We start from the raw sequence: 12807 nt of genomic DNA, 5'->3' as shown, positions 1-12807 counted from the left end.
ACTTAAAAACAAATATGTTTGTATTTAATTGAGCAGATACTGGCTCTTTATGTCAGTACACACTCTGAGTAATTAGACCTCGTTAAAGTTTAGATGGGAAGATCTGTGATGGGACTTACATGCGGTGATCCCATTTTTACATTAGTTTTTCGCCGGTTCAGGAAGTGTTGTGTTCTTGTGCGACACAGGAGTTGTAGTCAATGTAGATGGGGGGCAAACATCAAGCAGGATTGTGAAACCGTAGTCGAGGGTTTGCGTCCGAAGTCTCGCGTGAGGTTCAATAAGGGCTACTAAGCACTTCGAAAAGACGATGATTGAACACGTCCTGCGTTGTTAAAAAATACTTTAAAATATTTCCTCATCGGGCTGATTCAACTTAATCTGGATGGTGTTAAAATGTACTCAAATCCCATTTGCTGATTGAATTCTAAGTATATTCTATTCTAAGTAAAATGTCATGTTTTTCAAAAGAAGGAGGCAGGTGTGATTCAAGCACAGTCTGCACACGCCCACACAGTTCTGAGAATAGGCCAATAAGTGAAAGCACCTGTGTTGGTGGACCTTGTTTATTCGTTCATCAGATTCATATTTATCTGATGAATGAGACTAATTGACAATATTATCTATGGAAGGAAAACTTTTCTGTTCCATCAAGCCATGCAATTGTTTATATGGAGTAACAATAGATTACATTAGATCCTTTGGAGTGTGTGTATTTGGTGCTGACACAATGCATTGTTCAGTACTAATTTGCGCCCTCATGTATTCCCCTTTTGTTTACATGTTGAACTCTCTCCTGATGTATAGAATAATTAGTGTATAATCACACAGTATGTGTTTGTTTGTGGCTGAGCAGTTTGGCCCGATGAGGATTTTTTTTTCTGTTGAGTTTCCAGCAGTAGTTTTGCAGCACAGAAAGGTCTCGGTCGCTGAACGAATATTGAAGACGAGCGGTAGTCTTTCTCCATCTGCCTCCTTGTCACCAACAAGTGCGTTGTGTCAGCACCTCGCCGGAATAGGCAATTCGGGATGAGAGGAAGTGAGAATACACAGAGCACAGAGTGTTAGAATAGTGGAATATAAAAAACGACCAAATGCAAACACCCAGATCTGACACTGCACCTGTTCTTGCAACCTGTGTATATTTGTGTTTGTGTAGGATATCCACCGGAGCAGGCGGTGCGCGAGGCGTTGGCAACTGTGAGGGAGTATCTGGATGAACATCATGACAAGGTGTGTACGTGTGTTTGTGTCTGCATGATTGGCAATGTCTCTCTCTCTCTTCCCCCCCCCCCCATTTCCTCAAGGTATTAGTCCTTTCACAGCTGTTGTGTTTGTTTTCTGGTGGGAGCAAGGAGAAGGGTGCATTGAGAAAACAGATACATGCACGCACACAATGACACACACACACACACACACACATACATTTAAACACACACTCCCAAGTTCTGGCTCTCATGCTCATGGCCAAGTCTGCATTTTAATTGGCTCCTTGCGGGACTAAACCAGACTAACACAAACACACACACACACACAATCTCTCTGTGGAGAAACAGCAAACGGAGAACAGACAAAATGATGGAACAGATGACTGAAGGGGGATGGGAGATTGGAACAAAGAGGAAACTTTCCAATCAGTCGTTAACATGCTCTAAACTCTCCTCCCCTCTTCCTCCTTTACTCGTCAGGTCTCCTCTCACTCTTCTTTTCAATCTTTCTTCTTGTCTCTTAACCACTGTGCTGGACCTCCCAGAGAGGGTGTTGACGATGTTATTGTTAGAGCGGGCGTCTCCAGAGTCTCTGTAGCAATACCAGTCCACTGATGCCGTCAGCCGCACCGAGCTCAGCAAAATTAACATTAAACACGTCTCACCGTGGAGGACAACAGTCAACAAGACTTAAACGGCTGAATACAAGACCACAAAGCTAAATCAGCACGCCTCTAATTCACATTTCTTTTATTTATTTTTTGTCTTTATTTGCATACAGAATGTTCACCAGAGGAGGTTTAATCTTTAATTGCAATTTTTACACTGTTCTGTTGATCCCACTCTTGATTTGGAGAGCTGTAATGTAATGGCAACACCCTGCATCAAGTGTAATAAATACCATGAATCTTTTATTTGTAAAGCACAAACTAAACGTAAAATGAATAACATCAGACGAATAAGGATAAAAACAGTATAAATAAAAAAATATATCAATAATTTCCAAAACCTTTCACAAATAGAAGAGTTTTAAGACGAGTTTTAACAGACGGTAGAGACTCTCTGAGTTCAGTAGACAAGCAGTTCCATCAGTGGGGCTCCAATAGAAAGAACCAGATCACCCGGTCACATGATCGTCATCAGCAGATGTCTTGCAACAGATCTCGACAGTATGTCTTTCATGTGGATGGCTTCATATTTCTAATTAAGTGCAGTACTTGTTTTGAAGGTTTCTATTTGTTATAGTGAGTGCTGTATTAATGTGATGATTTGTCTTCGAATATGGAAAGTAAACATGAGGACCACGCTTCATTTCTTTCAGAAAGGCGGATGTAAAAATGTTGAGTGAGGGGTGGCATTGAGTTACAGAAGCCAGTGGAATGGAGGCTCTAAAGGACGACTTTACTTTGGCTCACTGTACTAGTTCACAAGTAAATAATGATAGTTAAACCAGATTTACCAGTGATTTTTGAAACAGTGGGCACTAGAGGTAGCCAATAGCAGCCTCTCTTTTCTATTCTACTTTGCAGATGTAAATGTCAGCTGTTGTTAGAGATTAGATCAGCTGGAGCTAGCTGGCTAATTATAGCCAGCGACATCTACTGTGTCAGTAGTAGTACTGTGTCATGCTGATTTCTTTTCAAATATGACTTTTATCAAAGGTATCATACATGCACTTGACAGACACAGTGGATGTGCTGGAAAATGTGTGAACTTTGCAGTTCTCAGACTTTCTGTTGGGGAAGAGTGTTTACATGCTTTAAAGGCCGTACTCAGAGAACCCATTTCATTTACTTGATGTTATTGTTAGCTTCTCCAGGGTCCCTTTTTCAATCGTATAAAAATTAGCTCCCCACTGCCACTGTTTTCTGGAGACCATTTTGCTTCTCTCCTCGCAAAGCATTTGCTTTAATTTGAATAAGGGAGGCTAAAAAAAAATTGCACAAGTGGATGCAACTCAGTGTGGAGGTTAGAGATTTCAGACCTTAGCCCAGAGGATGTAGTTACTTACCAAACTTTTCCATATCTTCTCTTTTTAGCCTCCTTTAAAATCCTGGCAAGTAAAGGTAATTGTGCAACAAGCATTAAGCTGCAGGCCAGCAGGCTGTTGAGAGCAATGGCAGTTAAACTTCTTCACCAAGCAGGACATGATAGCCGGGCTATAAATTGCCCAAAACGGAAACCTTTGGAGAGACATTAGGGAGGTAATAATGTTTGTTAGAGGCTGAGAAATAGGAATTCACTGGGAAACTGATATCCCTACAAACATCTTTTCTTTTACGGTAGCTACAGTAACTTTAATCAGGCCACATATAGTGCTGTGCTAATATTATAGACTGCAGATGTCTAAAGAACATAACAGCACAGAGCATAAAGATTACTCTCTCTGATGTCTTTCTTTCTCTCGAACACACACACACACAGAATACATTTCCAGAACTCTGTCCAGCACACAGTGTAATATGCGATGTGTTGTGGCATGATCATAATAGGAAGCTAATAGGGGAGTAATGGACTGATGCATTAGCTTCCTTCTCTTGATATTGCTGCCACACACTGTTACATTGTTTCCCTCCTGCTGTTGATGAATTCACGGTTATTGCATATGCTTTTAATAAAGGTAAGTGTGTGTGTGTGTGTGTGTGTGTGTGTGTGTGTGTGTGTGTGTGTGTGTGTGTGTGTGTGTGTGTGTGTGTGTGTCAGCTGGACAGAGTCATCTTCTGTGTGTTCTTGCCGACGGATAAGGAGCTGTACTTGCAGACCCTCCCGCTCTACTTCCCTGCTGGTGAGTAGTCTTTCACACACACACACACACACACACTTGTATATACACACTCACAAACGCATACACTCTTTTATAAATACAGTGATGACAGCTTCGCTCAGCTCAATTTGACTTCACACACAAATAGAGGTACACACAGTGGTGCGATAAATACGCTGCCTCGTCGTCTGTGTGCTATTTTGCACATCCATGCATTCAGACATATACACAAGGGTCATAAGACACATAATACTATGTGTATATATAACACACTTAATTGTGTTTAATTACATAAAATAAACATATACTTTGTTCCCAAGACACACATACATTCAGTGACATTGTAAACCTTTTAATACACATAAATATGCTCAGTGGCTCCAACCCACCAATTGATTTAAATGCACAAATGCACACACAAGTGAACACACAGAGTGCTGACATCATGGCCTTTTCCATAGCTGACAACCTGAGAAACCTAATATCTTTGGATTTATTTCATCAATTAAATATATGTAGAGATTGTCATTTGTTCTGGTGAGTTAAGATACTGTGTTAAATGTTAAATAGTGATACAAGATTACACATATGTCATCAATGTCATGGTCTGAAATTAATTCAGTAAGCAGCAAGTAGAACAAAGAAGATAATATGCACAACATATTATCTTCTTTTTAAATGTATTGCACCACTAAAAATGAGACATTGTTACTTTTCTTTTTCTGATGTATTTATTGGAACAGCCGTTCACGTATTTTAGTGTATAGTGCCAAGAACAATATGCATACCCAAATTGAAGAAGGCAATGAGGATTTAAAGCATGTTCGACAGTAGCTTGTGACATGTGATCAAAACATTAATGGGTTGGAACCATAAAAGAAACATGATGTAGCATACGGTAGTGGAGGGAAACATGCGTTAATTAGCATTTTTGTTTACCAATGTTCTCATAATGTGGTCAAAAGGTTTGCTGTGTGTGTGTGTGTGTGTGTGTGTGTGTGTGTGTGTGTGTGTGTGTGTGTGTGTGTGTGTGTGTGTGTGTGTGTGTGTGTGTGTGTGTGTGTGTGTGTGTGTGTGTGTGTGTGTGTGTGTGTGTGCCTTACTTATCCAAGTACAATATGCAAGTTGACTTTTGAGAACTTTTTTACATTTCTTAGCCAGTCATCTGTGCTTTGCCCTCATTTCTGTGTTCGCCCCTTTTAGCCTGACCAATGACAGCTTGTTGTTCAGGTAACCAGCATGGTGTGTGTCAACATGTGTAGTGTCCTCGATCAAAAGGAATAACTACATTTGGTCTGCTTGTCGATGGGCAGTTTTAACCCCTGTGTGAAATGGAAGTGGTATATTCAGAGGGGAAACCCTCCAGCCAGGATTGACAAGCTGGCCTCATGCTAGCTAGGTTATGAAACTGTTGACTGGTGAGGAAGAACAAATTAAAAGCACCTTCTCTTAAGGTGAAAAGTGTCTGGCTTCAATTAAATAAATAACAACCACATTTCTAGCCTCAAAGATTCCTCCTCCAATCTGGAAGTCCTGCCTTACCTGCTTTTCAAAAAAGACTAAACGAAAGTTGCGTGCCATCATTACAGATTGATCTGCATTGTTAAAGGAAGTTTAGTAAATACCTAAATGTTAATGTTGGCTCGAGCTGTGACATGATGACTTCACCCATTTGTTTTGATTACACCCGTGATTGATAGTGTTATAATGCCAAGTAGTCTGGGCTTCTAAACATGATCAGTCATTCATTCAATTATTCAAATTAAGCATTGGTATTACAAATGTAGACTTAACCTCTAATGTCTTGCTATAAATCAAACTCACCTCTCGCCGCCAAAACATTTTGAGACATTTGCCGTTTTCTGCTCTTTAGTTTTGCTTTTGTTTGGCACACAGCTGCTGCAAAAGCCAAAGTCAAGACCAACAAAACAATCAGAAAGTTGCTGCAAATGTTCACCTCAAGTTTTGTGCAGCTGCTCGGTCCTGCATCAAAATCGTACCTACATCTGAATTATTCAGATGAAGCTGGGCCACTTAAACTCTGATGTTCTCAGTATAAAACGTGGATCTAAATCGGTGTCTTTACGACCTGCCTCTGTCTGTGCTTTTAGACCTTACAAAGCAATTAGAATAATCACGCTTTGTTCAGTTTTATATTTACATTCACACACAGTGTCGTGCAACAAAAAATAGAAGCTATTCATTAGGTGAAAAAAAGAAGAAGGTAACACCAAAGATAAAATAACACACGATAATCAAGCTGCTTGACAGCATGAACAACAGAAAGCCGTTGCAGTGGAGTTTGACATTGAAACTAAAGCAAGTAGTGTTGTGTTACATTTGCAATGGAAGGAGGATTTGTATGGTCTCAGTAGCAGTAAAGCTGAAGCTGAAACAGAGAAATGCCTTTAGAGTTTGAATATATCACCCTGTAGATAATTAATATGCATGCTGCTTAACACTTCAAGGCTATACATAGACGGTATGCACTTAACGTCATTTTCTCACCTTTACAATTCAGTATGTTTGAAGACCTAACAAGATAAAAAAGACACCATAGACTGAAGATTTAAAGTGTTTCACTCAGAATGTGCCCAGACAGAGAAGGAGTCAAAGAAGAGTAAAAGAGGAAATAAGAGCAGAATCCAATCAACTCTGCAGCCGTATCTCCCACATAAGCTTTACAGTCAGACATTGGGTTAAGAGTCTTAATTTTTTTATCTTTTTGCCGACAGACATGACCGGTAGTGGCCAATAGCAAGAAGGATTTCTCTCTCATTTCCATTCGGGCCTTAAGGGGAGATCAATAGCTAAAAATAATGGGATCTCAAACTGCGATGCCCTTGTACTCTCTACTTTATACAGAAACCTAAACAGGAAGGAAGTTTACAAAGAAGTGTTTTGTAGATTAAATATAAAAATGACTAAGCAGAAATATCACACAAACTAAGGCAGCTGTGTTTTGCAACCGATGAAGACTGATAAACACTCTGTATTCTAACTTATCTGCTAAATGGATGAAGATGAAGTTACTGGCTGGCAGGTGAAGATAGTGGAGCATTTAGCAGCAACTGTCTGATATTTTCCTCAGGAGTTGGTGGAAAACCAAACAGCAAAATAGAGAGTTGATATCAGACTTCACCAGAAAAGTGTTGCTCTGTGTGCAACTGTTTTGCTTTGAAGGCTTGTGTTTTTAATATTAATTTGTATTTCATGATCAGATTGTAAACTTGAGTTATTTAATATATAATGTTATAATAAATACTGAAACATGAATCCGTCCAGCTTTAGAGTCAGAGGGCCTTGTTTATACCTCTGAACAAGCTACAGTTTCAAACTGTGACACAGCATCAACTCTTCACTTGAAGCATGAAATCAACACTTTCACATCTTCACACTGGGTTTCGTTAATGAAAAAGATTATTTTCCAAAAATTCAGGTGTGTCCCTTAAAAAAAACAAATCCTGCACTAGCTACTGGTGTCTTCCTCCTCTAATGGATGTACAGCAGACTTGGTAGCAGCAGTGAGCGAGCAGTAGCGGTGCTTGGCTGGTAGATGGAGCGGAACTGTCTGCTGCAAGCAGGCCTCCAAGTCTCACTATAAACATCATGTGTCTCCAACACCTGGACCTACCCACACTGGCTATCTGTTTTGATGTGTATGTGTTTGCATGTTTTCAGTGTGTCTTTAGCCACGTTGGACTCAGAGTGACTAATCCGCACTAACAGATGCCTCTGAAGCAACAAGATGCTCCAAAAGCCAAAATGCTATTAACTGCTGCACGACCACGGTGAAGCGCTCTCTTCCCTTGTTTGACGCGTTGTTTCTTTCTCTCGCAGCACCAGCAGAGGCCACAGTCAAGAGTAAACTCTGAGAGAGTGGATTGGTCTGATTTGGTTGCCGTGGATACACACCGCTACGCTCAACATTCAGATTCCTCCACCTTGTTGCAGATCGAGACCTTCTTCAGCAGGAAGATAACTCCTAAATGGATGATTGCTTTTTTTTAAAGTGCACGCTGGCTGTTCAGCAGATGTCAATGAATTCTTCTGTTTTTCCCATGAATGGATGAGAGACATGTCGTGATGGTGTGAAATGATATTGATAATTGTTGTGAAAAATGTGACCTTAAGCTGCATTCTAACTTGACCTTTATTGTCTTTGATCAGCTGCGCATCAAGCTATGTCCTGAGCTATTTACATATTGGGATTCCAGTGTGTGTGTGTGAGGTGTGAGACAATGACAAAAGCTTATTAAAATGAATTACACAGGCTCCTAGTGTGTATGAATTCCTTATTTCTTGAGATGCGATACGAGTCAGTGAACTGCGACATGACGAGGGAACACTTTACATCAACATTGACTTTTTAGCTTGTTTTGCATCTGAATGTGAAGGAGACAGAAAGAGGGCTTTAGGTAGTTGGACTGTCGTTTCCAAGAGCATTTCTACTTTATATTCTACTTTATATTGAAATAAGCAGTAATATATAAGGCTCCTACTTACTTACTCAAGAATACTTCTGTCAGCGATATCATTTTCAAATTTTTCACTTTCATACATTCCCCCCTTTTTTTTAGACGACCCCAACACCGGTTTATCAACAATAATCATCAATCCTCCTTTCCTTCTTGTTTTTCTGTATTCATGTTTTATCCCCATGCTGTCCAAACCCCATCCACCCTGGCTGCCTGTCAGAACTCTCCATATGTGTATTCATGCTTTTCCATACAGCACATCTGTATGCGTTGTTAATTGTCTGTTGCAGGATGTAGCCGTCAGGTGTCGGCTGGACGCAGGCAGTGTATTGTGTGAAGCGAATTGAGAGTTTAGCAACCACCGTCCTACCACTCGACTTTCATCTGCCAACAAGCATCTATATTGATTCCAAACAATCTGCCACGGTGGTGCAGATATACAGGGAGGAGGGGGGGTGTAGTTTTGGGACAAAGGCAGTAGAGGGGTTGAAGGGGGGGAAAATAAACTACAAAGAATATTAACAGGAAATTGGGAGAAAGTCTTTTTTTTTTAAATATAAAAGCTTCATCTTCCACAAAGGGATTGTCTTTTTCTCTGCGGAGCTCTTTGATTCCCTCTCTGTCTGGGACTCGTTTCTTCTCTGTCGTCCTCTTCCTCTCTGTTTTATTCTACAGGATGGAGAGAAAAAATAAACAGATGGAAGAGGGGAGGAGGGGGAGAAAGAAAGAAAATATGCAGGAGTTCAAACAGAGAGAGGGGGAGGAAAAAAAAGGTGGGGATGAGAGGATGCAGAGCCGGAGGGAGGATGCAGAGATGGAGGGAAAAAGAGGGATGGAAAGCATGATGAACTCATTTAAAGGCGTTCTGTTTTTTTTTCATAAGCAGCAGACTGTGAAGCTACTCTCCAACCAGTCACTCTGAGTAATGAGAGAGAGAGAGAGAGAGAGATTTTCATCACTGTCCCGTCAGTAATCTCTCTCTCTGCTCTTTTTGAAAATGACAGATGAAGAACAATTACGCTAACTGTTTCGTTAACTTGAAGGCTGATTTCCTGCCATCTCCTTGAATATACACTGATAATCTGGTTGGCCCAGGAAATGACTTACTGCACACGGCTCGCCAACACACGTGTGTGTTTGTCGCCTTAATACCTTCAATAGTTAAAGACTGTGTGTGTGTTGAAAGATGTCCACTTCTTGTATGGTTGACAGTATCCGACGGCAGTGAACTCTCAGGTGTTTCATGAAGAATAATTCCAGGCTTGATGACTGCTGTTGCTGACTGTGTTCATTTCAGTCCAATACAATACGTTACTGCCTTGTCAACGATTTCTTGGCACTTAAACATATTTGCTGTTGCTGTTGCGCTTGAGTTTCTTTGAGCAGGGAGACAGAGAACAAACTTAGAATTTTAAGTCTGTATTTTCTATTATTTCTTTACATTTTTTAATCTAAGTGGCTCTTATTCAGAATCTGTATTTCTGTGGCACTATTTCTGGTGGGGCTGAGGTGCTCCTCGACTCTATATGAAATGAGGAAAATGGGTGTTTTTATTATTTTGCTGAATGTTTTTTTCTTCTAGTTGCAGCTGGTTCTCTCGTTTTTATCATGCTGTGTCTCAGCGGGGCATTGGGTTGCCTTGGCAGTGCAGTTCATTTGCAGTGTGATAAGATAAACAGTTATAAATTCAGGTTTTGTCTTAAACAGTACTGTAGCACAGAAGAAATGTCAGTTATCACAAAAGGTGTCATAAAACTGTGTGTAAATGTCCTTTATTTTGTAGCCTAAATGTTTTCTGAAATTTAATGGCTCTATAATTAAATAAATGGTGGTTAAAGACGCATCACATTTACTTAATCACACTTAAACACTGCTACAAAGGCGGCTCATATTAGACAATTAGCAATGACAATCACCACAGTGTGATGCAATGTTGTCAAACAACATGAGAACAACAGAACTGCGGAGATTTACAATTATATGGCAAGAAAAACAATTGCAGCAAACGACAAACCAAATAATCTAAATTTTTCTCTGAACCCTTGTCCATGTTGACTTAAAATGTGAGGTTCAAAGTTCTAACAATGAAATAACTCAATTTCCCAGTCTGTCACTACGTTTGCTCATCCCAAAAAAGTGACTTCAATATAGACAGACTTATCCGTTCTCAAATAAGGTGAAGTATACATCTGTAAGTATTTGAACAGTGACTCACTCCAGTACATTGGATCTGGAGTAAAACAATGACTATGAAGAGGGTTCTTCAGTCTCCATATAATATAAGCACATTTGATGTGAAACAGTGACTGATTGTTCACATCCATATTAGTTAAACAGTGTATCAGGAATCAATCTGTATCATATATCTTTGTTTGCACATTAAACAAAATACAACAAAAATAAGACTGACACCTTTATTTACGTACCTACAAAAGAACTTAAACTAACTATACGTTTGAGTTCTTTTGTAGGTACATACAGGTATTTGTGTAGCGTCTTTCTAGTCCTGCAACAAAGCGCTTTACACTACATGTTAATATTCACACAGCTTGCAACCAAGCAAGTGGCCATCTGCCCATCTGCCTAAACTAATTCACAGTCACGCACATACAAACACCGATGGCAAAGCCTTCGGGAGGAATTTCAGTGTCTTGCCCAAGGACCCTTGGACATGTGGACCAGAGGAGCCAGACATCGAACCTCAGACCTTTCTGATTGGAAGCTCTACCTCTGAGCCACAGCCGAGGCTGGGAGGTGCAACACTGCTGTTTACCTCCCTGCCTGAGGGTGGTGCTGTTTACCCTGCCTCAGATAGTTTATATACCCATATAAATTAATATATATGTCGTTGTTTAGTATGTAACAAGATACATCATGGTAAAGTATGTACAAAAAAGCCACAGTATTATTACAGTATAGTGCATCAAATTAAAATTATACAAATATTGTTTATTATGTCAAAAAAATTGTAAATAAATAAAAAATGATTTTGTATGGTTTGGCAGAAAAATGTGACAGTATCTTATGTCATAAAAACATTTAATTGTTTTGTATGTCATGAAAAAGTCGAATACAATATCAAAAGTGTTAAAAGAATCGCCATAGAATGTCGTAGTATTGTATGTCATAAAAATGACATAACAAATGTTTAGAATAGTATGTCACAAAAACATATTGTCATTGTATCGTATGTCATGAAAAGGTCATAACAAATATCAAGTGATAAAAATGTCATTAAAATGTCTTAGTATTGTATGACGTAAAAATGCCATTGTATAGTATGCTAACAAAATGTCATAACAAAGGTCAAAGTATAATATCTCATAACAAATCATAGTATCATAGTACACTTAAGTATGTCGTAAAGAAAATCCATACAAAATGACTGCATGTCCTAAAAAGGCCAGAGTACAATATGATATAATAAGATCACAGGATAGTACATCATACAACATTTCATTTTAAAAAGCCATAGTATATAGTATGCTATAATAAAAAAAAGTTTCAAGTTCTTTATATTCCTATGCACACCAATTCCATAGAAGCACTCTTTGGCAATGAAATATATTTGATCTCCTGTCAGAAAAGCTAATTGAATCTGAAGGATGTTACTCTGTACAGCAACTGGATTTCAGGGCTCTGTGGACTGAGTTGAGCATGTCGTCCACAACCAGCCTTTAAAAGATGCGGCTCATTGACTGCAGCTCACTTTTGCTGCTGGATACTGGAGGTCCTAACGTTAAAATTAAACTTTTGTTTACTTCCATGAGGTTGAGCAATGAGCCGATCTGGCAACGCCGCATGCATCACTTCCAGGGGCAGCGCGTCCATTGGCCGGCGCATCTGTGTGTATTGCTGGGGAACAAACGATGTTTAGTAAAAAAAATTTTAAAAAAGGAATTTGAATGTGTGACATCTTCCATATAAATAAACTTTGCATAAAGGAGCTGTACCGCAGCACTGGACAAAGTCGAGCATGCAGTCTGCAGCGGGCCTTTGGAGGCCGTGGCTCATTGACTGCAGTTCACTTTTGCCGCTTGATATACTAACGTTACTTCCCTGGAGTCAAGTAGAGATGAGCGCTTCTTGTGAATGATGCATGCAGCTCTACCGAGTGTGAGCGATCGCCCGGCTCCAGGGACCGGTTCCAAAAGCCTCGAAGCGGTCAAGACCCCTGAAGACGCTGCATCGGTACTGGCAGCCAGCCAATTGGTCACTTCTTCATAGAAACTTTCACTACCAGGTTACATTAAAATGTAAACCTAATACTCTAGAGTCTAATAAATGGTTGATGTTTGCATGATAAAGTATCTATTGTTATACTGTATGTAGAAGACAACAACATCTCTGGGCTGCT

General features: G+C 39.7%; 1 protein-coding gene across 1 annotated transcript in view; it reads left to right on the top strand.

Annotated features, from left to right (window-relative positions):
• Positions 1 to 8247, top strand: part of macrod1 (mono-ADP ribosylhydrolase 1) — a 91587-nt gene extending 83340 nt beyond the window's left edge. Inside the window, exons 8-10 of the mRNA XM_034544271.1 lie at positions 1160 to 1233; positions 3912 to 3993; positions 7813 to 8247. Coding sequence (XP_034400162.1) covers positions 1160 to 1233; positions 3912 to 3993; positions 7813 to 7847 — 191 coding nt within the window. The 3' untranslated portion in view covers positions 7848 to 8247. The remainder of the gene's footprint in view (positions 1 to 1159; positions 1234 to 3911; positions 3994 to 7812) is intronic.
• The last annotated feature ends 4560 nt before the right edge of the window (positions 8248 to 12807 follow it).

The sequence above is a fragment of the Cyclopterus lumpus genome, chromosome 10 (genome assembly GCF_009769545.1).
Source record: "Cyclopterus lumpus isolate fCycLum1 chromosome 10, fCycLum1.pri, whole genome shotgun sequence".
In the NCBI taxonomy this organism is placed as follows: domain Eukaryota; kingdom Metazoa; phylum Chordata; class Actinopteri; order Perciformes; family Cyclopteridae; genus Cyclopterus; species Cyclopterus lumpus.
This window is presented reverse-complemented; position numbering and strand designations above follow the sequence as displayed.